Here is a 26,442-nt window from a genome sequence, read left to right as displayed (position 1 = left end):
AAATACAAAAGCTTTTGTTATTACTTATAAAAAATATAATATTTATTGATTATTTTTGTTATATTTTAAAATTATTTAAGAATTTATTTGTCGTTCTTATCCTCGAAGATTATTTTATTCAGCATCATAAATTTTTTATACCATTTTGCTGGTTTACCTAAAAATATAATTACAATTAAGTCTAATAAAACAAGTATTAACTTAAGCCATTAACATAATTAATAGAAGTAAAAGCACTAAAAATTAGACATTCAAACGATATATGCATATTGAGTATTGGCAAGTTGACACAAGCCTTGTCTAACTTATCTTGCGAAACTGGAGTAAATTTCCATAATGATCTCTGATATTCAAGTCGTTACCCAATGTGGTCCCTAAGATCCCAATTGCACTATTGTAGTCCTTCAGATACGACTCCAGACATCATAATAGTCTCTAATCTTATGTGTCTGTATTGATAGTGTTGATTGTTATCTTGTATTGTAAAGCATGAGTGAAAAGAGTTGGTGGTGTGTACCATGTATTCGTTGAATCAACAATATATGAAAAAATGATAATATAATTATGGTATTAAAAATCGATGAATAGTGTTTATTGATGGAATGTAAAATTGGGTAACTCAATTAATGAAAATAGTAGTATGCTAAAGAAGGCAGCATAAGTGATTGAAAACCATAAATTACTGTATTAAGATAATGGTTCAAACTTAAAACATAAGTGTATTAAGATAATGGTTCAACTTAACACAATCAGTCACAAAACGCAAAGGGCAACCAACTAACAAGAGCATGCTAAATATAGTTGCCTCGCAAGAGAGGGCTTCACAGCAAAACATAAAGGATCACACATCCTTGTGTAGTCTTTGTCTAGTGAAAAGTTTTAAACCCAAAATAGAAAGCCCTATACATATTAAGTTAAAGTCTTCAATTCTTCTTTCTTGGAGCCTTAAATCCTAGAGTTGGGACGAACTTTATTTAATTGGCAAGTCTTGTTGCAGTTTCTAGTGATAATTTTGAAGGCTTTTTATTCCATGATCCTAGATGGAAAAAAAATTGGCATTACACATAAATGACGATTCACTTGAATCACAAAAAAATTAAGAAATGTAAATATTAAGCTACCTTTTAAAAATTTTCTGCATCAAAAATAGTTGGCTATTTTTCCCTCTAATTTTATTAAAATTTCTAAAATATTCTTACTCATCTTTTTTCCAAACCAAATTCTAACTCTAATTTCAAAACACACTCACTTTCACTTCTCACACACAAAAACTAACACCTCTCACTCACTCTCATTCTCTCGAACCACAAAGAAGGAAAGAAAAGAGAGAAAGAAACAAAGAGAGAGGGAGAACAGAAGAAGAGAAGAAGAGCGGAGGGAGGAGAGAGACCGCACGGCAAGGCTTGGTCCCACCACCGCTATTGCCATTGCCGTCGCGTCGTTGTCACAGAGGAAAGAGAGAAAGAATGAGACTGCAACAGAGAAGAAGAATGGAGCTGCACCACCGTCACCGCTGTGCACTGTCTCGCCTCTGGAGCCGATTAGAACCTTCACCGTAGAGTCACTCCGTCGTAGTCACCATTGTCATTTCAACGACAGGTGTGAGAGCCGAATAGGGAGAAATAGGTCGTGTGGAGGAGGGAGGAGCTGCAACACCGTCGTCGAGCAACTGCCGCCTACCTGCTTGGCGTTCTGCCCTTGCTCTACTCTGCCACCTCTCCCCTGTTCATCAGAGCTTGTGGTGCTGCTGTGGGAGTCACTGCCAGAGGAGAGGAACTGCCGTCACCGCTGTTTTGCTATGTCCTTCACTATTGATGCTGGAGAAGGTCACCGAAGCCATCCTCTTATTTCCTTTGTTTTAAACCGCAGTAGGCTATTGGAGTCGCTACCATTGTTACTGTGCTTGCTCCATGTTGTTGATACTAGGGCTGCTGTTGATGTTGCTGCAGTAAGAACTGAAGTTGTTGCTACTACCCTGGTCCAAATTTTGTGCTCTTTCATTCCATTCTACTTCAACCTTCCTCACTTTTTATCTTGGCACTCTGAGTTTAGTCTCTTCAGTCCCTTGAGACCAATTTGTGGGTAGGCTTTACATTTATAATTGGTTGGCTTTTCATTTATAATTATTTTGATATACATTGCTTTGAACTTATAATTGTACTTACAAATATTATTATCAAAGGATTTTATATTAGATTGAATAATCGATTTATTAGAATTAAATATTTATCTTTGTTAAGTTAATTTTAATATGTACATGAGACTATATATTTTTATGAGGCTATATGGATATTTGATGAAGCTTTATATTATTTTAAAATATTTGATTTTATTTGAATATGTATTTTTTGAAGTATTGAAGTATTTGTTGGTACTTACTTATTTGAAAATTGTGAAATATGTTTGAAATGCCTTAAGATTGAGAAAATTTGATTGAAAAGGATTTGGATGAGAAAGTGTTATTTGATTTGATTTGATTTGATACCTTATATGTTTGAAAGATTGAAGAATTTGTTATATTTGAAATTATATGTTTTGAATTGGTTTGGGAGGCTCGTATTAGAAAACCATAGTTAACGGCGGTTATGAGGTTAACCTAGATGCATCTGACTCAGACCTCAGTTAGCAGGGACGTTGCTAGCCTAACGTGTAGGCCACACGTTGAATCTGTTATTCCGTACGGACACACGAGAGGAAAGGGCTACTCATAGAGGTGGCGCTGTAAGAACCGTAAATAATCAACCGGTTAATTAAGCGATTATATTGCTCACGTTATGTTCTGAAAAGTTAGAGTGAGAATGTGAGGATTTAAATGCGATTTTTGGACTCAGTAGGTCTTTCGGAGTCAGAAAATGTGTTTTCTACGAAAAACCGTAAAAAACTGCGAACCGACAGTCGAACCGGTTGAACCGGTTCAAGTCTGCCTGGTACCACACGAGAAAAAGTAAAAACAGCCAAAACATTAGAAAAATACTAGAAGTAAAAAATCGGGCGTTAATTTTAAAAGTTTGGACCGAAGTAGGGCCAGACGGGCTAAAAACGCTAACGGGTTGGACCGGAGGTCCAAGTTGGCCCAAGCCCAACATATATAATATTCATTTAATGAACCCATGCAGCCACAACACACATTAAACACACACTCACATCAGAAATTAAAAGAGGGAGGAGAGAAGAGCTTGAGTACTATTCATCATCATCTTCTCTTTGCGATATCTCGAGCTACGGTGCTCCGATTTGCGTGCCGTCAGCAGCTACGCGTTCCATGTGAAGAGCTCTACAAAACCCATATAAGAAACTGGTAAGTAAAGTTTGAAATCTTCCCAATTCCTCTCCTCTAAATTTCGGGTTTCTACGGTTTTGGATTAAGTGAGTTTTTGTGATTTTGGATGTTTAGGTTCACTCTAATCCTTGCTTAGCATTGGGTTTTGACATCCAAATCTGTTGAAAAATGTTAGAGACGTTAAACCCTTGTGATTTTATGCTTGAATGGAATTCTAGCTTGATTTGTGATGGTTTATGCATATATAGATTGATTATTGTGAGTTTGGAGCTTGTTGGTGATTGTTGGAAGCTTGGATTGTGGTTGGAAAGCTCATTGGTGCTCAATTTTGAGTTTTGGACATATTGAGAATCGGCCAAGATATAGTTTCGGTTTTCTCTATATAGTATATAATATTCATGGACACTTAGGCTAGTGACCCATAAGATAGGTTTGAATTAAAAATGGTTGATGAGCATTGAATGTTGGTGTATGTTAATTTATGATGAATTGATGGTTGTTGAGTTTGATTATGATGATTGATAATGATATGATAAGGATGAATGAATTGTGAAGTTGAGAAGTAGATTGTGTTAGTATATATGATGACAATGTTGATGATTTAGTAAGGTAGTTGAAAAAGTATTAATGAGGATTGATTATAATGTGATTTATTAATGTGGAAGTTGAGGATGATGAATGGGAAAGGAAATTGCAGTGTGCTTGGTATTATATGACATAAAGGTTTAATATTGATGAGAAATGAAGTTTGGAATGGCTTGGTATGATTTTGGTTGTGTTTTATGAGAAATTGGGGTAATGGTGAAATTAGGTAAAAGTTGGTTTTTGGTGAACTTTGTCTGATCAAAACTTTTGCCTTGATTTTCAAAATTTGATGAAATTTATTTAGAATTAAAGATCTTTGAAAATTCTTTAAATCGATATAAATTTTGTGAAATTTGAAATTTTGTAGAGGAAATTATGATCATTCAAAGTTAGTGTTAAAAATCTGAAATTCTGCTAGGTTGCAGAATTTCATGATTTCTGATATGTGCGAGCGCACAACCTGGTGCGGACACACACATTGCGAAAACATTGACCTATGCAGACGCACACACCTGTGCGCATGCACAGGCAGGAAAATGCGTTCTGTTTGCAACGCTAGCACAGCTTATTCGCGCACATATCTAAGGATGAATTGCAACTTGTGTGATATGCACATGCACCTGTGCGCACGCACACATTGGGGAGGCCAGTCTGTTAGGGGCGCTGGCACAGGTTGTGCGAGTGAACAGATTTTGAAAGTTTTGGTTCCTGTGTGTGCGCACACCCCTGTGCGTACGCACACTTTTAAAAAATTTTCCCGGGTGTGCGCTTGCACACCCCTGTGCGGACGCACACGCCCTGTTTCTCAAATTTTTCTTTATTTTCAACTATTCTATCTTCCCAATAAGGTTGCAAGCTTCTATAATACTATTTTAAGACTCTTGGGCTCAATTTTGGATGTTGGAATATGGGAAAGGTCTTAGGAGGTTTAATTTGGGTTTTACTTTGAAAAGTTAGCAAATGGAGGTTTAGGTTTCTGGTGTAGTGAAGATGAGTTAGTTGAAAGAGAAAGAAGAGTGGTGAATATTATAATTTCTGATAACGAAATTGAGAAATTGATGAATTAGGGAGTTCGGAATGGAACTTATGACTTGATGATGGTTGTGATGAGTATGAGGGGAAGTGTGTTTAGAGGAGTGGCCTCTAAGACTGAATATGTAATTACGATATGCAGTGTTCTCCGTCGTAGGGACTGTGGCAGTCTCCCGTCTACGTTCGGATGTGAGAGTTGAAGCTGGGATTCTCCCTTATATTTCTCGCAATAAGAGGAAGGTGGTAGGGCACGCTCCCTCAGAATGTTCCCCTCTGAAAGGAGAAGGTGGTAGGGCACTTATCCCTCGAAATTATTCCTCCTGAAAATGCGACTTCTCTCTGATTGCAAGGTTGTAGGACACTAACCCACGGAATTATGTGACAACTAGAGGAAGGTAGTAGGGCATGCTCCCTCAGAATGTTTCCCTCTGAAAGGAGAAGGTGGTAGGGCACTCATCCCTCGGACTTATTCCTCCTTATGCGCAATAGAGAGACTAATCTGGGAGTCGTCAATCGGATTTTCTGTCGGGTTTGGCATTAACTGACATGTGATATCACAGCCAATAGGGTAAACATTCATCATGTGCATCTTCTATATGCTTGCTTGTTTTGTTTACTTGAGTTTGCCTAATTGTATAACATGCCTACATGCTTCTTGATCTACTTGTTGTATATGAATATTATCTATGTTTTACTTGTTTGCATTAATTGTGATTGTTTGGGGTTGAGGAAGTTCGGAAGGCGGTGGCGATGAGTAGGGGGTGTTCAAAACCGATCCAATCCGAACAAAACCGACCAATCGAACCGAATAAACCGAAAATCGAATAAACCGAAAACTGAATAAACCAAAAAATTTGAATTTTTGCAGTTTTTTACGGTTCGGTTCAGTTTTCGGTTTTGATAGAGAAAACCCTAAACGAACCGGTTTTATAAAAAAACCCTAATATAAAAATAGCCTCCCTTCACAGTTCCCCCAAACTTGCAGCAGCTACCACTACTAGGAACCCTAACTCCCTCAAGCCCTCTCTGAGCCTCTCTAGTGCCGAATCTCAGCACCGAACCTCCTCATTCATCTCCGCCATCCACACCGCCAAACAACACCATCTTTGCGGTACGACCCTTTCCTCTCCCTCTACCTTCCTCGTAGGCTCGCAGCGCTTCGCTCTCTCCCTCATCCTCAACGGCTCCACACACCACGTCTCCAGCAGCCATCTCCTCCACAAACCAGCAGACGTCGTTGTCCTCGACAAGCCGCTACAGCAAGCAACAGACGCAGCTGAAGCCCCCGCCATTCGTCGCCCGTCTTTCGTTCATCGTTGAAGCCGTGTCGTCTGTCCAGTCTCTTCTTCTCCGTCATTAAAGTGGTGTTGTCCTTCCATTTCTGGTTTTTGGTTCATCGCCACCACCGTCTCACCATCCTGCACCTCCGTTGTTCTCTATAATGGAGCCTAAGTCTCAGGTTGTTTTTTTTTTTGTGTGGTTTAATCTTCTAATTGATTCTAATTTATAATGAACAAGGCTTGTTCTTGATTCAATGGTTGAGTTGTTGATTCTGATTTTGTTTCTTAATTCTGAACTTTTTGTTCTGTTTGATTTAAGTTAATTCTGGTTTAGGGTTGATTCTGAACTTTTTGTTTATTCAATGTTAATGCAGGAAAGGAAAAGGTGAAAGAGGAAGAACCTGTGGAATTGGTGCACAACATGAAAATTTTTGGAATTAATTTGGTTATATTACTGATTCCATATGGTTCTATTTCTTGATTCATTTTGGAATTGGTGCACCATTTTTGCAAAATTTTTGGAATTAGTTTAGTTGTATTTCTTGATTTCTCTTGATTCAATTCAGGTTGATTATTGTTCCATCTATTTCTGCTGTTTTTGCTACAAAATTCAGTTCAGATTGATTATTGTTCCATCTATTTTATTTGATTATTGTTCAATATATTTGATTATTATTTAATTTACAATGTTATGACTGTGAAATAGTTATTGGCTTATTGATTATTGAATATATTGGTTGAATGGATTTGTTGAATATATTTGTTGAATGTATTTTCCCTCCTAAAATGTATTTTACTCTTATAATTTAAATGATGGAAAACATTGCAACTTGAAAGACTATGAGATATATAAATAGCAACTACTCATAAATCATAAGGTGTCGTTTTCTAGGGAATTGATGGGGTTATAGACATATGTATAATAGTAGTACAATGATTTGGTGCTTGAAATTTTCTAGGCTTTACAATTGCAAGCATTATTAGTATTTAGTAATTTGGTATGAGGTATATGACTGATGTTTGTTAGTCAAGGCCGCAAGGCCAACAGTTACTGCCATGTTAGGCATCACATGCGCTTATGTTAGAGTATGGATATTTGGAGTTGATTAAGTACTTCTCAGTGCCGTTTTTCATCTCTAAATAATTGTTGTGGTTTTCTTTGAATATGAATATCTTGATAAGATTGGGATGGATTGTCAATTTACTTTCCTTTTGTTGAAAATTATAGTTGTATTAGTAAAATTGCATATATGATATAGTATGGTAGTATTTTTTCGAATTGATTGAAAAAACCGAACAAACCAAACCAAACCAAACCGATTTTAATTGGTTTGGTTTGGTTTGGACGATCTCGATAAAAAACCGAACCAAACCGAACCGCGAGCACCCCTAGCGATGGGATCGCATGGAGGATAGGTTGGTGAAGGCTGTGTGACAGCGATGTTTAGTTAGAATATAAACCCCTTAAGATAGATTACCCAGTTTATTTATGTTAAGAGTTATATAATTATGCTTATTTGTTTTAGAATGCTTAAGTTTGAATCTTGTGATGGATATAGAGCTTAGGATTGGCTTTGGCATCCCGGGGTCTTATATTCTACATCACTGGGCACTGTTATCATACTGAGAACCTTCGGTTCTCATACCATATTTCTGTTGTATTTTTCAGATGCAGGTCACAACCCACCTCGGTGAGTTGCTTTGGATGGTGATAGAAGTGGAGGATCTTGGATTCTTTTAGAGTCTTTTTGGTTTATCTTGTTTATACATCTCTCTTTTTGGTATTTTGTCTTTGCCTAGAGGCTTGTATTATGAGAGAAAAACTTGTATAAGCTGTTTTTTAAACTGTCAGGTTTCTGTATGGATCTGTATACTTATATATGACTAGCCGACTTAAACTCCGCGAGCTGTGGCTAGTTTTCTAAAATATTATATACTTATCTTTTGATATGTCTTATCTATATCTTGTGCTTTAAGTTAGAAGCTTCGTTAGTACGTTTTACGCTTTTAAAATCCTATTTTTGATCTATATTCTTCATCAGGCTTCTAGATATTATTAATTCCTTCTATATATGATATATATAAGTTTAGAACTGTCGTAACATTTGATTAACCTTTGCTTTACGACACGTGGTAAGGCTTAGGCTAATTAGGGTGTTACATTTAGTGGTATCAGAGCAGTTCATCCTCGTGAGCATGAGGGATGGACCGATTGTGCTTCGTTGCATACTCTGTGTGTCTTTTCTTTGATGCTATTAGGTTATCTACTTGATATTGTATAGCATGCTTGTTTGTGAGTGCCTGCTTGGGATAATGGAAGCACTAGGCTTTTGATATTGAGACGGATCGCCTTGATATCAACTGTTTGGTGTAGACAGGAACCCTAATGGCTACTCGCGGATGAGGTCGTACCCGTTCATGAAGAGAGAGCGGAAACGAGCAATCGGCCGATAACCATGCCGAGTTCATGGCGGCAATGGCGAAACTTACGAACACCATGGAGGCGAATGCTGCTGCGACCTTGTAAGCTTCGCAGAGGTTAAGCCACCTGGCGGGGAATGGAGACGAAAATGGTGATGACTTGGGAGGTGCTCCGATGACCCTAGCTACGTTTCTGAAAGTTCACCCACCGACTTTCAGAGGATCGACCAATCCCACGGAAGCGGATAACTGGTTCCAAGCTATGGAGCGCGCACTGCAAGCACAGCATGTCCCGAGCAACCAATACGTGGAGTTTGCTGCTTATCAGCTTCTGAAAGAGGCCCAGCATTGGTGGCAGGAAGAATGCCGCTTGCTCCAACTTCAGGATGCTGATGTTTCTTGGGATGTATTCAGAACGGCCTTCTACAAAAAGTACTTTCCTGAGTCTGCAAGGGAAGCGAAGGTGATGGAACTTATGCAGCTGAAGCAAAGTTCCTTATCTGTGGCGGACTATACCAGCAGATTTGAGGAACTCTATAGGTTCTCTAGGGCGTGTCAGGTGCCCCGGAGACCTATGAAAGTTGGAAGTGTGTCACGTATCAAAGGGGCTTGAAGGACGACATCAAGACTACTATGGCTCCTATGGAGATTCGGATTTTCTCCGATCTAGTGAACAAGGCAAGAGTGGTTAAGGAATGCGCAATGACGGTAGCCTCATCAAGGGACACTCATGGAGGAAACACTAGTCGGGAACGCGACGATCACCTTGGGCCAAGGGGACAGAACTTCAAGAGATATGGTGAAGGAAAGCGGTCAAGAGCTTACTCCCCTGATATGAAATGTCAGGAGTGTGGGAGCTACCATCTGAATATGCCATGTCAGTTGGGTAGGAAACTATGTTACAAGTGTGGCTCACTGGGGCATTTGGTTAGAGATTGCCCACGACGAGGAACACATGAGGCGGGTCGATCACAACAACAAAGTTGAGGTAATTATGAAGCCGATGACAAAATCTCAACTTATTTTCATAGTATAGACTATCGTCGTTCGTGTTGAAAAATTTTAAAGCTTAGATTGATTTTTAAACTTGGTCTGGAACTCTGATTTGATTGATTTGGTTTTGGAACTAGGACTGGAACTTTTGGCCAAATGATATAATTCAAAAAGGGAAAGTGAGTCCTAAGATTTTGTTAACTTGTGATTTTGGTTTGCAAATTTGGTTTATAAAAAGGGATTCAAATCGAAAGGTTCTGATTTAAGGATTCTAATGAATTTAGGAAAATCATGCTTTAAGATGATTGATTTACAATAAAATGTTTTTGACTCTTTTAATAAGGTTTTAACAATGGACTCATTTAGATTGAACTTATTTTAAAGGTTTTGAAAAATACTACAAAATCAGTATTTGGTCTAAGGAACAATTTTCGGATTCGTAACGACAATAATCAGAGTGACGCAGCGAAAGGCGAGAGAGTTTCAGACCTTAAAGCAGAAGTTAACTTCAGCACCTGTTTTAATCTTGCCGGAACCGCATGAACCATTCAAAATGTACTGTGATACTTCTCTGAAGTGTTTGGGTTGCGTGTTGATGCAACACCGGAATGTGGTAGTAGACACATTGAATCGAAGGTCCTTGACAATAGCTAGGGTGAGAATCAAGGAGGAGGAGTTAGTGGATAAGTTTGTGAATCTTAAGTTGAATATTGGTGAAATCGCTGGAAGACCTTGTTTGTATCAGTTGCAGATTTCGAGTACGTTTAAGATGGAGATTAAAAAGGCTCAGCAAGATGAACAGAAGCTTCAGCGATTGTTTCAACCAGAGGGTGATAAGAGGGTGGAGAATTCACCAAGGATGATGAAGGGTTATGGAGATATAAGGGAATGATTTGCATATCGAATGTCGGGAGTTTGAGAAAAGACTTGTTGTCGAAGGCTCACAACAGCGGATTTTTCTATTCATCCAGGAAGCACGAAGATGTATTAAGACTTAAAGAAGAGGTTCTGGTAGCCTGGGATGAAAGGTGATGTAGCTTCAACGGTATCCAAGTGTTTGGCGTGTCAGAAGGTGAAGGTAGAGCATCAAAAAATCGTGGGGGATGCTACAGCCTCTTGAAATTCCTCAATGGAAGTGGGAAGGAATTGCAATGGATTCTGTGACCGGTTTACTGAGGACTAGGTCGGGATTTGATGCGATTTGGGTGATCATGGATCGCTTAACCAAATCTGCTCATTTTCTGCCTATCCGAGTGAACTGTTCTATGGAAGAGTTAGCGAGGTTGTATATAAAGGAGATAGTAAGGTTACATGGTGTGCCGTCGAGCATAGTATCAGACTGTGATCCCCGATTCACTTCGAGGTTTTGGAGAGCTTTTCAAAGAGCTTTCAGTACGAAGCTATGTCTCAGCACCGCATATTATCTGCAAACTGATGGACAGTCAGAGAGAACCATTCAGACGCTAGAAAATATGCTGAGGGCGTGTGTATTGGATCAACCCGGAAGTTGGGATTGCTACATGCCATTGGTGGAGTTTGCGTACAACAATAGCTTTCATGCGAGCATAGGGATGGCTCCGTATGAGGCCTTGTATGGATGGAAGTGCCAGTCTCCACTTTGTTGGTATGAATCTGGTGAAGCAAGTGTTTGGGTCTTGATGTGATAGCAGAGACTACTGAGAATATTAAGAAGATTCGTGCGAGGATTTTAACTGCTCAGAGTTGGCAGAAGAGCTATGCGGATCAAAGGAGAAAACTGTTGGAATTTGAAGTGGAGGAACATATATTCCTGAGGGTTACACTAATAACGGGGATTGGAAGAGCAATTGAGACCAAGAAGTTGAATCTGAGATATATAGGACCGTTCGAGATTCTAAGGTGATCCGGGCCAGTGGCGTATCAAGTAGCTTTGCCACCCCATCTGTCTAACTTGCATGACGTATTCCACGTGTCACAACTTCGTAAGTACACGTCGGATCGGCCCGTGTGTTAGAGCCTGAGTCGGTCGATTTGAGAGAGAACTTGACATTCCAAGTGACACCAGTAAGAATCGACGACACCCGTGTGAAGAAGCTGCGAGGAAAGGAAGTTTCATTGGTTAAGGTTGCTTGGAGAAGAGCAGAAATTTGAGAGCATACTTGGGAATTGGAGAATGAGATGCTCTGGCAACTTGTTGGGTTGGTAACGTTGAGAGTAGGATGCTTCGTGGAGAATATGTAATATATATATCTAGTACATCGCGTAGATCGGATTTTCGAGGGCAAAAATCTTTTTAAGGAGGGGAGAATGTAAGAACTGCAACTAATCAACCGGTTAATTAAGCGATTATATTGCTCACGTTACGTTCCAAAAAGTTAGAGTGAGAATGTGAGGATTTAAATGCAATTTATAGACTCAGTAGGTCTTTCTGAGTCAGAAAATGTGTTTTCTGTGAAAAACCATGAAAAACTGTGAACCGGCAGTCGAATCGGTTGAACCAGTTCAAGTCTGCCTGGTACCGTACGAGAAAAAGTGAAAACAGCCAAAACATTAGAAACATACTAGAAGTTGAAAATCGGGCGTTAATTTTAAAGGTTTGGCCCGAAGTTAGGCCAAACGGACTAAAAATGCTAACGGATTGGACCGGGCCCAAGTTGGGCCCAAGTCCAACATATATAAGGTTCATTTAATAAACCCATGAAGCCACAACACACATTAAACACACACTCACATCAGAAATTGAGAGAGGGAGGAGAGAAGAGCTTGAGCACTATTCATCATCATCTTCTCTTCACGATATCTCGAGCTACGGTGCTTCGATTTGTATGCCGTCAGCGGCTACGCGTTCCGTGTGAAAAGCTCTACAAAACCCAAATAAGAAACTGGTAAGTAAAGTTCAAAATCTTCTCAGTTTCTCTCCTCTAAATTTCGGGTTTCTAGGGTTTTGGATTAAGTGACTTTTTGTGATTTTGGATGTTTAGGTTCACTCTAATCCTTGCTTAGTATTGAATTTTGACATCCAAATCTGTTGAAAAAGGTAAGAGACATTAAACCCTTGTGCTTTTATGCTTGAATGGAACCTTAGGTTGATTTGTGATGGTTTATGCATATATAGTTTGATTATTGTGAGTTTGGAGCTTGTTGGTGATTGTTGGAAGCTTGGATTGTGGTTGGAAAGCTCACTGGTGCTCAATTTTGAGTTTTAGACATATTGGAAATCGGTCAAGGTATGGTTTCGGTTTCCTCTATGTAGTATATAATATTCATGGACACTTAGGCTAGTGACTCATAAGATAGGTTTGAATTAAAAATGGTTGATGAGCATTGAATGTTGGTGTATGTTAATTTATGATGAATTGATGGTTGTTGAGTTTGATTATGATGATTGATAATGATATGATAAGGATGAATGAATTGTGAAGTTGAGAAGTGGATTGTGTTAGTATATATGATGACAATGTTGATGATTTGGTAAGGTAGTTGGAAAAGTATTAATGAGGATTGATTATAATGTGATTTATTGATGTGGAAGTTGAGGATGATGAATAGGAAAGGAAATTGTGGTGTGCTTAGTATTATATGACATAAAGGGTTAATATTGATGAGAAATGAAGTTTGGAATGGCTTGGTATGGTTTTGGTTATGTTTTATGAGAAATTGAGGTAATGGTGAAATTAGGTAAAAGTTGGTTTTTGGTGAACTTTGTCTGATCATAACTTTTGCCTCGATTTTCAAAATTTGATAAAATTTATTTAGAATTAAAGATCTTTGAAAATTCTTTAAATCGATATAAAGTTTGTGAAATTTGGAATTTTGTAGAGAAAATTATGATCATTCAAAGTTGGTGTTAAAAATCTGAAATTCTGCTAAGTTGCAGAATTTCATGATTTCTGATATGTGCGAGCGCATAACCTGGTGTGCATGTACACCCTGCAAAAATTTTGATCTGTGCGGACGCACACACCTGTGCGCACGCACAGGCAGGAAAATGCGTTTTGTTTGCAGCGCTAACACAGCTTGTGCGTGCACATATCTAAGTATGAATTGCAACCTGTGCGTCCGCACACGCACTTGTGCGCACGCACACGTTGGGGAGGCCAGTCTGTTGGGGGCACTGGTACAGGTTGTGCGAGTGAACAGATTTTGAAAGTTTTGGTATCAGTGCGTGCGCAAACCCCTGTGTGTACGCACACTTTTAAAAAATTTTCCCGGGCGTGCGCACGCACACGCCCTGTTTCTCAAATTTTCCTTTATTTTCAACTATTCTATCTTCTCAACAAGGTTGCAAGCTTCTATAACACCATTTTAAGACTCTTGGGATCAATTTTGGATGTTGGAATATGGGAAAGATCTTAGGAGGTTTAATTTGAGTTTTACTTTGAAAAGTTAGCAAATAGAGGTTTAGGTTTCTGGTGTAATGAAGATGAGTTAGTTGAGAGAGAAGGAAGAGTGGTGAATATGGTGATTTCTGATAACAAAATTGAGAAACTGATGAACTAGGGAGTTCGGAACGGAACTTATGACTTGATGATGGTTGTAATGGGTATGAGGGAAAGTGTGCTTAGAGGAGTGGCCTCTAAGACCGAATATGTAATTACGATATGCAGTGTTCTCCGTTGTAGGGGCTGTGGCAGTCTCCCGCCGACGTTCGGATGTGAGAGTTGAAGCTGGGCTTCTCCCTTATATTTCTTGCAACCAAAGGAAGGTAGTAGGGTACGCTCCCTCGGAATGTTCCCCTCTGAAAGGAGAAGGTGGTAGGGCACTTATCTCTCGGAATTATTCCTCCTGAAAATGCGACTTCTCTCTGATTGCAAGGTGGTAGGGCACTAACCCACAGAATCATGCGGCAACCAGAGGAAGGTGGTAGGACACGCTCCCTCGGAATGTTTCCCTCTGAAAGGAGAAGGTAATAGGGCACTCATCCCTCGGAATTATTCCTCCTTATGCGCAATAGAGAGACTAATCCGGGAGTTGTCGACCGGATTTTTTGTCGGGTTTGGCATTAACCGACATGTGATATCACAGCCAATAGGGCAGACATTCATCATGTGCATCTTCTATATGCTTGCTTGTTTTGTTTACTTGAGTTTGCCTAATTGTATAACATGCCTACCTGCTTCTTGATCTACTTGTTGTATATGAATATTATCTATGTTTTACTTGTTTGCATTAATTGTGATTGTCTGGGGCTGAGGAGGTTCGGAAGGCGGTGGCGATGGGATTGCATGGAGGATTGGTTGGTGAAGGCTGTGGGATAGCGATGTTTAGTTAGAATAGAAATCCCTTAAGATAGATTACCCGGTTTAGTTATGTTAAGAGATATATAATTATGCTTATTTGTTTTAGAATGCGTTTGAATCTTGTGATGGATATGGAGCTTAGGATTGACTTTGGTGTCCCGGGGTCTTATATCTTACATCACTGGGCACTGTTACCATACTGAGAACCTTCGGTTATCATACTATATTTCTGTTATGTTTTTCAGATGCAGGTTGCAACCCACCTCGGTGAGTTGCTTTAGATGGTGGCAGAAGCGAAGGATCTTGGATTCTTTTGGAGTCTTTTTGGTTTATCTTGTTTATACATCTCTTTTTTTGGTATTTTTTCTTTGCCTAGAGGCTTGTATTATGAGAGAAAAACTTGTATAAGATGTTTTTTAAACTGTCAGGTTTCTGTATGGATCTGTATACTTGTATATGGCTAGCCGGCTTAAACTCCGCGAGCCATGGCTAGTTTCCTAAGATATTATATACTTATCTTTCGATATGTTTTATCTATATCTTGTGCTTTAAGTTAGAAGCTTCGTTAGTACGTTTTGCGCTTTTAAAATCTTGCTTTTTGAGCTATATTCTTCATCAGGCTTCTAGATATTATTAATTCCTTCTATATATGATATGTATAAGTTTAGAACTGTCGTAACCTTTAATTAACCTTTGCTTTACGATGCGTGTTAAGGCTTAGGCTAATTAGGGTGTTACAGGAGCCGCCCAAGTGTGGACTTTTGATTTGATTTCTGTATGAGCACTCCCTTATTGATTCACTTATTTGTATAAATTACTATTTTTTAAAATAAAATATATTTTGGATAATATGGTTTTTATGGTCTCATGTGAATTATAAATGTGCTGTCTAGTTACTGAGTTGCAAAACTGACTCCGTTTTTTTTTTAAATATTTTTCAAGAATAAATACTTGAATATGTGAGTCTTTCTATTCAAGAGTAATGATCTGCAATGGGTACCTATTCCTTGTGTTCTTAGACGTAATCTGTTCCATATGTCACAGGCAGGATCCATCCATATTTATTTATTTATTTTATCATTTTTTAAAATATGTAATTATTTATTTCAGAATTTGTAAATTAAAAAAAATATTTGTAATCTTATTTATCGCATATTCGAATATGTTAGGCTTACCAGGGAACTATTTCCCTGAGCGCCAGTCATGGCTCATTTTGGGTCGTGACATGAGATATATCTATCTCTCACTAGTTGTGCATCAGAAGTGGCTGGTGCAGTCTCAATAGGCTACACACATGCATTGTTTTCTCTATCATCTTGGTTACCATCATCTTGAGGTTGCTCAACTTGCTGCTCAGATGCAGGAGCACCTCCTTCATTTTTCTTCTTTTTATCAGCAACAGCAGCATCAGCTACTCTCTTCTTCTTGCAACCTCTCCTTGTATGTCCCTTTTCACCACAGAAACTACAAGTAAAGGTTCCCAACTGCCTCTTTAGATGAACATTATCTCCATTGTTACTTTGAGGCTTAGGATTAGCTTTAGACTTTTTAGATCCTCCACCACCCTTCTCATCAGCATCTATCCTTCTCTTTATCTGTAGTTTTCCAGGTTTCCTCTTTATTTTTTGTGCATGTGGCCTGTTGCATTCCTCTCCATACTCCCATAATGGTTGTCCAGGAATCAGATTAATATGATGATTATATGTTTTCCTATATGACTCCATCATTAGCCAACGGTGACAAAAGTCTTCTGGTGGCTTGTTAACCCGAGACAGTGCATCACATGCATGCACACAAGGAATACCTGTATATAAACAACAGCCACATCAACCATGGATTTTAGTCATATACCATTAATCAGATTATTAATAGAACACAAAAACAATTACAATGACAATGCAAATGACCTGTAAGCATCCAAAATTGGCAAGTACATAGTCTTTTTCCTAAGTCCACCACATGGTTAGTTAGGTGTCCATGCACCTCAAACTTTTTGTATCCGTTATCCCCTGTCCAAATAGGCTTCCAATTCTTAGATTCTTTTCTAACTTTCTCCAATCGACTCTTTATAACGGACGGGAGCACTCCAATGTGATTGTTTAGTTTTGCCTTGTTCTTGAATATGGTCCGCATAATGAACATTCGAACCCACTCCAGCAATGTTATAATGGGCTTGGCTCTTGCATCCTTGATCTTTGCATTGAACATCTCACATGCATTGTTACAAATATTATCCAACTTCGACTTATGGCTGAATGAGCTTCTGGTCCATGCATCTCTTGACCATTTATCTAAATATGCCCATGCATCCTCATTCAATCTTTTTATCTTGTCCATTCCATCCCTGAACTCTTGATAAGTCATTGCCCTTGCACATTCCCACAAAAGTTTCCTTAGTTGTAAATCCTTCCAACTCTTGTTGAAATTTCTCCACAAATGCCAGACGCAAAAATGGTGATGGACATTGGACATTACCTCTTGCACTGCTAATATTAATCCATGCCAATTAGGAACATTATATAATAGTTTAGTCATAGTGTATTCATATGCATATCTACACATAGTTGATTCCTAATAGTTATGGTCGATCACCATAATAGTCCCTAACATAAACTCACCCTCCCCATAAAAGTCCTTCACATTTGTCAAGAGTACACATAACAGTCCCTGACATTTAAGTCGATAGCCCATAATAGACCCTAAATAGTACTTATGTACAATGGTTTAACAAAACATATAGTAACAGTCACATGTTCACTTCAACAATAGACGCACTAACCATGCCAATCATCAACTAATCACACAACATTCTAATCAAACAACTTTCAAACTAAATGGAACCTATGTGCACTAATATAGCATGCATACTCTCAAGTTATAAATTCAGCAAATAAACTGTATTATTCATTCACAACAAAATTGTCATAACAGTCATAACAGTTAACTGATAATAGGATTAATCTTTCTCGAAGATGCATGGTTACTTTTTGCATATCTGATAACAAAATCTATCTTTTTGCATAAAGCACCAGCCATTATCTTTGTAGTGTCTTAAGTCTAGATGTAGTAATTCAAGAAGCCACCTCCAGTTCTCTCTATTCTCTATCTCCACAATTGCCCACGCAATGACATAAATATGATGGTTCGCATCATGTCCAACCGCTGACAAAATTTGTCCACCAAACTGAGTCTTGAGGAATGCTCCATCTAATCCAATTAAAGGAAGGCAGCTAGCTTTGAACCCATTTTTACAACCACTTAAGCACACATAAATTCTCTCAAAAATAACTTCTCCGTTTGGTTAAGGTTTGGCACATATTTGTACTGTCGAACTGGGATTGGTTTTCAGCAAAGTCAAGCCATAGTCCCTCACTATCTTATATTGTTCCTTTTTATCACCATACACTACACTTCTAACATCCATCAAAGCTTTTGAGATTGAATTTTTTTTCAGTATCAAATCAAAACGTGTTCTGAAATAGGTCGTAGCTTCGCAGTGTCTGAAGTTAGGATATTTTCTGACTTTCTTCACAAGCTTGTTGCAGACTCAATTCCTATTGGCAGCCTTATTTTTGTCTTCTCGGGGACATGTGTGGTCGTCATTGAAGGTTTTGATATGCCAACAAGTGTCCTCATGGTCCCTTGACGCATAAACCACCAAAGGACACCCCTTAACCTTACAAACTGTCTTGCACCTTATGTTATCGTTCTTCGCAAGGCGTATGCACCTACCCTCTTGAATTGTATATTCCCTAACAGCTTCTCTAAAGTCCCATTTGGTGCCAAAATTTCATACCAATCTCAAGATGCAACTCACCAAATCTTGCATCCTCCCTAAACACTGGACATACATCATCAGAATCGTTGTCTTCTTCTAGTTCATCTTCTGAATTTGGAGGAGTCTTCATCTCCTCCGAGTGCCATAAATTGGCACCATTTGAATCAGCTCCAGGATCTACACCATATTCTACACCTTCAGCAAAACTACCAATAAAACTAAGATCTACTTCTTCATCACTAACTTCTTGCAAAAATGCATCATCCTCAAACAGAATCTTCTCCTTTTCTTTAGATAGAGGACCAACATTTGTCAATATCTTCTTTATCTGGTTCTTATTCACTCTATTCCTACTCTCACTGTTGACATTCTTCTCCCCAGTATCTAAATCAAAGGAGTTATCTTCATCAAGATTTGGTTTAAAAATGCTATCTTTTGCACTCTCATAAGAGTCAGAAGATACCTTAAATGGAATCTCATTGTTAAAAATTTTGCTCTTGAATCTTCTAGCAGCAGACCTTGTACAAGGTCTCCTAGATATACTACTTTTGTTGGGTTGTTTGGACTTGTTAGTTTTATCTGTTTTGGTGTTTTGGGTGGTCTTGATGGGTTTGCTGGGCTGGATGCTATTAGTGGACTTGTTTGGCTTGGCATGATTGACTTTGTTAGTGGATTTCTTGGTCTGATTTTGAGTATTTGAAATTGGTGGTGGTGGTTATGTACCTTTGGTGTTAAGGCAACTTTGGTCTTTGAGGGTAATGATTGTGTTAATCTTGGAGAATTTTTCTTCTATTGTGTATTGTCCTCCAAAACTTCTGACAGTGATACTCCATGCTCCAAATATACATCAATAACTCCGTTATTTTTCTTAACACACTTCACCATCTCTTTTATCTCCTTGTCACTATTCAAGCTTCTCAACCCGTTCTCTAAACTTTTCCCAGGAACATGCCACCAGCATTGCTTTATCTCATCATAACCAAGCTTTTTATGATAGTTCATCAGGTAGAAGATATCTAGAGTATCTACATCTAGATCACCTAAATAAGCCTTATTATCCGGATAATATACCATTGTTTCTTCTTGATTTTCTTTGAAATCACCCCGTGATGAAACATAATATCTAATATCTCTTCTATCTGGAAAAAAAAATTCAAAAACCATTACTTGACAACCACCATAAATACAAACAGATTTTTCTGTCCTATTTACACTAACTATTTGTAGGATATAGCCATTTTATTTAAATAATATATGTTTCCTAAAACAACAACAAAGTTATACAAATTCAATCATACAAAAAGAGCTTATATACATATACAAACAATACAATGATATCTTAGATGTTTGAATAATCAATTCATGAAATATTTTCAGCTGCACATAGACACCTCTATTACAGGGCAAATAGAACACTCATGACCATGAAACAGAGCATGGTTTCTAACTTTTTTCAGTACTTAAACCCTCCACTAGTTAACACTCATTGTTACCCTAAACCCAAATATACCAAATGTAAACTTGCTAAACCTTCGTTAACAATGAAGGTTGTCCATCTAAAGAAGAGACAATAACACACACCATAATCAAACAGAGCATCCTTATGAAACTCCAACCTAATCAAACTTTAGAACCATAGTAACGAAAATAAAAAAGCAAATAACACCAACCACACTCACAACACAAACATAAAAAAAAACTACCATGCATTATAAAAAAAAGAATAAAAGAAAAAATGTACCTTCACCAATAGCAAAACCTCTTCTTTATGATGGAGGAGGAGACGAACGACGAAAGGAGACCTGATTTTGATGTCTTCTGGATACAAAAATTTTAACCTCATGGAGGGATCTCTACGGTAACGTCATTGATGAAGAGAGTAGGAAGAAGAAGAAGAAAAAGAAGAAGACGGAGGGTGGAAGTGGAGAAGACGAGTGAAGGGAGAGTGTTTGATCAAACTCGTTTAACATTTTCATTTTGACTAGAACGATGATGTTTTTAACAAAATGGAGCGCTAAACCAAAACGCCAACGTTTTGGCTCTCTCTAGCGTGGTAACTTCGTGACACGTCAGAACGTCGGTGATGACTCATTACCGAAAAGATGATCGGAATTATTATGGTGCCCAGAGTCGTATCTGAAGAACTACAATAGTACAATTGGGATCTCAAAGACCACATTGAGTAATGACCTGAATCTTAAGGACTATTATGGGGATTTATTCTGCGAAACTGGAACTTTTGCAAGCATCAGCAACAAACCACATGGTTGTCATATGTTAATATATAGTATCATGTTGCAAAGAAAATAAAATAGTGCATGCAGCAAGAAACAGTGAGAAGCGCATGAGGAAGAGGAAAACAAGAAGATAGAGACACGCACCAAATTCCATGATTGTGTTTTGTAAGCCAAAGATGTTGACTCCCATGTCTGATATTTGGACAACTCTTGAACGTAGGTCTTATTATGATCCCTTATTTGATCTTGTCAGTGTCGCTATCTACATTTCCATTATGCAGTGCACAAGATCGAGAATCCTCATTAGAATCAATTGATTCTTTTTTGTCACTTCCTTAGGAGTTAGGACTTAGATTGTCATCCGCGGCTAATTCGCTATGCAACTTCTATTGCTATTGCTATATCTTCATTATAGTACAATAAGTACATATTTATCCAAATTGACGGCAACTTAATTATTACAGGCCATAATAGAGTCACAATGTACAGCAGTAAGATTTACATTTACATTTAACGATATAATGACTCCAATGCACAGCGCAACTGTTGAAATACTTGTAATTGCGCCAATTATATTTTTTTAAAGAAAAAGGTGTTGAAATTCTATTTATTTTTATAAAATGTATACCAATACGTGAAAAAAAATTCTAATTCAAATATTTTCAAAAAAAGTTAAAACAAAATAACACTGGAAGTGTATTACTAATAATTTTAAGTTAAAAAATAACTTTTATACAAAATGTTATTTTTTTACTATTTTCATTTTAGTTTCTTACACTTATTATATTGTGTTATTGTACAGCTTTTTTTAAGTGAATAATTATATAGTAGTTTTTTTTTTTTTGTTCTTGAATTATATAGGGTGTGTTTGGTAAACGCGTTGGTGAAGAAAGAATTGCGGTTGAGCTCCTTAAAAGTTTCACTTTTATGTTTGGAAATTTTTTTCTTTCTAAACGCAGAAACGATTCTACCTCTGAACCCACGTTGAGAAGAAGCTAAAATTTGTAGCTTCTGCGTTTCACATGGTTGCTGATTACCTTTTAAAAATTAGGTGAGAAAATTTCTTCTTTTTTACCAACCTTACCCTTCATTTTCTTCTATAAAAAGGATACCAATAACTATAAATTTCACAGTAGTTCTCTGTTCTTTCTACTTTTTCATAGTTCTTCCTTCCATTTTTTTTTCATCAAAATCGTTCAAATTTGTTTCAATTGCTTCATCCCACCCGTCTCCCTCGGCCCTTATTTTTTATAGAAGAAAAAAAAAAGAGTAAATGTTAAGATTTAATTTTATAAAAGAGTTCTAGTTTAATCATTCACATTTATTTATTTTAAAAAACACTCAAATAGACAAATACTCAATCATCCGTTTTATTCCTAGTCCATAATCATGGTGGATGGAGGCATGCAGAAACATTTAGTAATTAAAATGTTAAAATTTTGAAACCGTTGGTTTGATCTATTTGTTTGTGGAGAAGAAAATCAAGAAATAGTGAAATATACAGAGGGGCCTGTATTTGACCGAAGGCAACCGCAATGCAGTAGTGGCTGCAGCGGTTTCAGTCAGTTTGTGAGTCAGCACCACCTCTCTCTCAGCCCTCTGCTGCCTCTGCTTCTGCCGCTGTTACTTAATTGAATTCTTTTTCTAAATTTCTCTTTTCTAACGCTCAAATTCCAATAACCCCCGAAAAATTAAAACAGAGTTAGGGTTTGGGTTTGGCACCAATTAATACTTACAACAGCCCTACTACTACTAGTTGCGATGTGATGCGAGGGGCACTCACGCACTCACTGAGAAGAACGAAGTTAGGGTTTTTGATGTTGTTGTGGGAATTCCAAGTTTTAATGTCCTATGAATGGAGATTTCCTCTGTCACTGTCTTGTCGGAGCCATTCCTCATCGCCGTTACTGTAACCGCTCTCTGTTTCTTCCTCGCCATCTTCTCACTTCTCAGATCATCCTCTCTCTCTTCTCCCCTCTCCAAATTCGCACCTTTTCATTCCAAGAACCACCGCGATTCTGGCTGCTCCTGCAACGGTACCGTTTCGCCCTCCGATTCCGCCCCCTACTTGAACGGCGGCGCCGCCCAAATGCTCGACCCCACTCCTCCCGTCCCAGCTCCCGTTGCCCCAGCGGTGCTGGCGGAGCGGCGCACAGGGTCGTCGTCGATGATGGAGGAATTGGTTCCGGAGATTACGACTCATGCCCTCAGTTATTTGGATTATCCAAGCTTGTGTCGTCTTTCTATGACCAATTCTTTGATGCGAAAGGCTGCCAACGATGACAATGCCTGGAAGGCCCTCTATCACAAGGTGAATTCAATTCTCAACCTATTTATTTCTTGACCTAATTATCTATAGGTGGGTGTCTGAATTGAAGTGTTTATAATGTTTGAATATTGTGCAACTAGATGACTCAGTAGTCACTAATAGGATTTTCTGATTCCTGTGATGTTTTATTATTTCCTCTTTGTAGGGTATCAATAATGCCGCTGACATTCCAATGGGATTTTCTGAAATTTTATGTGTTCTGTCTTAGAGTGTTATTAAATATTAGCTGATCATATCAAAAAAGAATGTATTAGCTGCTTTGATTTTAAGAATTCATATGCATAGTTGAGATTTTGGCTGCTTTCAAAATACCGCCGTAGGTCTTAGGGAGAGAAAAGCTCATCAATTTGTGACTTTGGTTGTTCATGACTTAATGGTAATACATTTGCTGTTTGTTGTTTTCTTTCCCCTAAAATGTTCAATATGGACTGTATGAAAGGAGGAGACATACTTGTCTTGGTAGGAAGAACTAAATATGGGAATTGTAGAAGGCATACTGAATTGGGTTTTCAACCTTCTCTTTAGGGGGAGGAACAAGGGGTTTATCTGTTGCATGACATTTCCCTCCTTTCTCTAAGTAAATCTATGAAATCCAAATAAGCCTTTTTTTCTATTTCCTCTCCTCCGTCAATTATAAATTTGAAAATATATATATTAGGGCAGTAGATGTAGAACTATGGAATAGTTCAGGGGAACTGATTATATATGGCCACAAAGAAAATTGGTAGAAACTATTAATACCGTCTAATTTGTCCCATCAAATTGATTAACTGAGGACGTGCATGATCTTTCATTGTATTTTTCAGTTGAGTTTCATCATTCTCATTTTTATCCACCATGTTTCTTCAGTCATAACCTTTTTGAAATTATTTTTTCTTCAGGACTTCACATTGGAACAAGATACTATTACACCAAGTAATGGGTGGAAGGCATACTATGCTGCAACAAGAGCAATTGTGAATATTAATACAGAATTCTTCAACATTGTAAGAGATAAGTCTCTTCAATCAATGAGTCGTTTTTGGCTAAATGCAGATTACGTGAAGTGCATTCATGCCTCAGGAGAACTCTTTTCAGGGTATGGCTTTTTGTTTCTTAAATGGTTGAATCTGCTTTTGCTTTTAATTTACCAACTGCACCGGCAGTGTCTTTCTCATATTTTTGGACATTCTCGTGTTGACTTCATGTGTGCTTGCATGATATGGTCTGAAACTTGAAAAGATTGTTTTTGAGGTCTCAGTCTCATGTATGTAAATTTCACGTAAGTTGTTGGGGGCCTATAGTTGAATTAGATCACATTTCATCAAGCATGCCACCAAAGTTCCTGTTAGTATTGACTGAACACTCTAGGGACTAGTTTTTGGCTAACAAAGCTAGTTTTAGAGCTAATTTGGAGCTTGACACTCCTGAGATATGAGCATTTTGACGAATTTATGAATTTATTTTATTCTATTTTTTAAAACTGATCCTATTTATTCCATAAACAGCTTGTTTTAAATTTGTGGAGTTGCATTTTTTCTTTTGTCCAACTTCTGCCACACTAGCGGGCAAATATATGTTCAATAATGCAATTACCTATGCCACAGGTATAACGCGGTAATGCAGAGTTGGCAAATTATGTTCAACTGGGAGCAAGGATTAAATTTTCAGGTTCGGGATGTACGTGCTCGGGTCTTGACGGACATGGCTTGGGTCACCATGAAAACATATGTTGACATGGATACCGGACCATTTAACGTTACCAATGTCTTTGAGTCCCACAATGGACGGTGGTATATGGTTCATCATCACAGTTCTGTGATGAACGGTGAGGTGGAGCAACATATTGTGCATGGATAAATATAGTGATACATTGTTATGTCTGATACTGGTTACCAAAGGCGATTTTATTTGGAGAAGCAAGTTACTTAAATTTTAGTGATTTCTCTGGAAAATCCTTTTTTTTCTATTAATTTTTCATTGAGTTCCATTTTCATACTGTATATAAGACAAGAAGTTGCAATGGCGCCAGAAAGAGTTTATAAGTACAGTGGTAAGTGGTGGGTTAAAGTAAAAACAAAAGAAGAGTTGGAACTTGGAAGGCATTGCTTGTCAATGTCATTGAGGAGTTATCTGGCACCAAAACTTTAGGTTAAGGCAACACATGTGAAAACTGAAAACCAAGGTTGTGCTGTGCAGTGTAGTCACGAGAGCAAATGCACAAAGCATTCTCCATTTTTGTTGTTCATACTACGAGAGGCGTGCATCTTTTTTTTCCTTGTTTTTGCTGAAAATTCAACAATCAATCCTATGCTAACCATGCTTTGAATGTAAAGCTTGATTATTACCGTTTTTGAACAGGTGGTATTGGTGCAAATGTACAAGTATTGAAAACGTTAACAATGCTATGATTAAAAAGAAAGTTGATGATAGATTTTCTGTATGATAAAAACCGAAAGCACAAAAAGATAATCTACGTGTGAAAAAGAAAATAAAAGAAATGGCAGTTTAAGAAAGAGATGTTTTATTTGAACAACTTAAATTTGTATATTTTAATCCAAAATTCTTGAAAATAGCATGTCTTAAAAATGTAATTTGGTCGAGGATGGATTAGTATTTTTAACCAAGGGGAATGTTATATCTATATTTATACCTGTTATATATTTTCTACTTTTTGTATTTAAAATGGTTAATAAAAAATAAAAATAAAAATAAAATATTATTTTAGTTTACAATATTTGGACTAAATTATAATTTAGTTTCTAATGTTTCAAACGTCTTATTTCTTCTTTAAGTCCTAAAAAGTTTTAAACATGTTAGTAGAAGGAGTGACGTTTTAAACATGTTAATAGAAGGAGTGTCCCAAAAAGTTTTAAACATGTTAATAGAAGGAGTGACGTTTTAAACATGTTAATAGAAGGAGTGTCCCAAAAAGTTCTTCTTTAAGTCCCAAAAAGTTTTAAACATGTTAATAGAAGGAGTGTCCCAAAAAGTTTTAAACATGTTAATAGAAGGAGTGACGTTTTAAACATGTTAATAGAAGGAGTGTCCCAAAAAGTTTTAAACATGTTAATAGAAGGAGTGACGTGGTATTTCTTATTTAAGTCCCAAAAAATTTTAAACATGTTAATAGAAGGAGTGACGTGGTAGATATTAATAACATTATTAGTTAAGTCATATTTTTTTTAGGTTTAATTACTCTGCTGGTCCCTATAGTTTCGCAAAATTTTCAATTAGATCTTTATATTTTTTTTCTTTTAATTGAGTCATTGCACCAATTTTTTTTTTACTTGGGTTCCTACACTTTTT

At 37.6% G+C, this 26,442-nt stretch overlaps 2 protein-coding genes across 2 annotated transcripts; one reads left to right on the top strand and one right to left on the bottom strand.

The window, feature by feature from the left end:
* On the bottom strand, nucleotides 16,097-19,662 carry LOC110269487. The gene is made up of 4 exons (XM_021117351.1): nucleotides 19,435-19,662; nucleotides 18,607-19,051; nucleotides 16,718-17,293; nucleotides 16,097-16,614 (listed from the first exon to the last, which is right to left on the bottom strand). Exons 1-4 carry the CDS (start codon nucleotides 19,660-19,662, stop codon nucleotides 16,097-16,099), a joined length of 1,767 nt encoding a protein of 588 aa, XP_020973010.1.
* LOC107630687 (F-box protein SKIP8) lies at nucleotides 22,164-25,493 on the top strand. The gene is made up of 3 exons (XM_016333890.2): nucleotides 22,164-23,136; nucleotides 24,036-24,232; nucleotides 24,741-25,493. The coding sequence occupies exons 1-3, from the start codon at nucleotides 22,681-22,683 to the stop codon at nucleotides 24,991-24,993; spliced, it is 906 nt and encodes a 301-aa protein (XP_016189376.1). The 5' UTR covers nucleotides 22,164-22,680; the 3' UTR covers nucleotides 24,994-25,493.

This window comes from Arachis ipaensis, chromosome B03 (genome assembly GCF_000816755.2).
Source record: "Arachis ipaensis cultivar K30076 chromosome B03, Araip1.1, whole genome shotgun sequence".
Lineage (NCBI taxonomy): Eukaryota > Viridiplantae > Streptophyta > Magnoliopsida > Fabales > Fabaceae > Arachis > Arachis ipaensis.
Note: the sequence above shows the minus strand (reverse complement) of the source record. Positions and strands in the feature narration are given on the sequence as shown.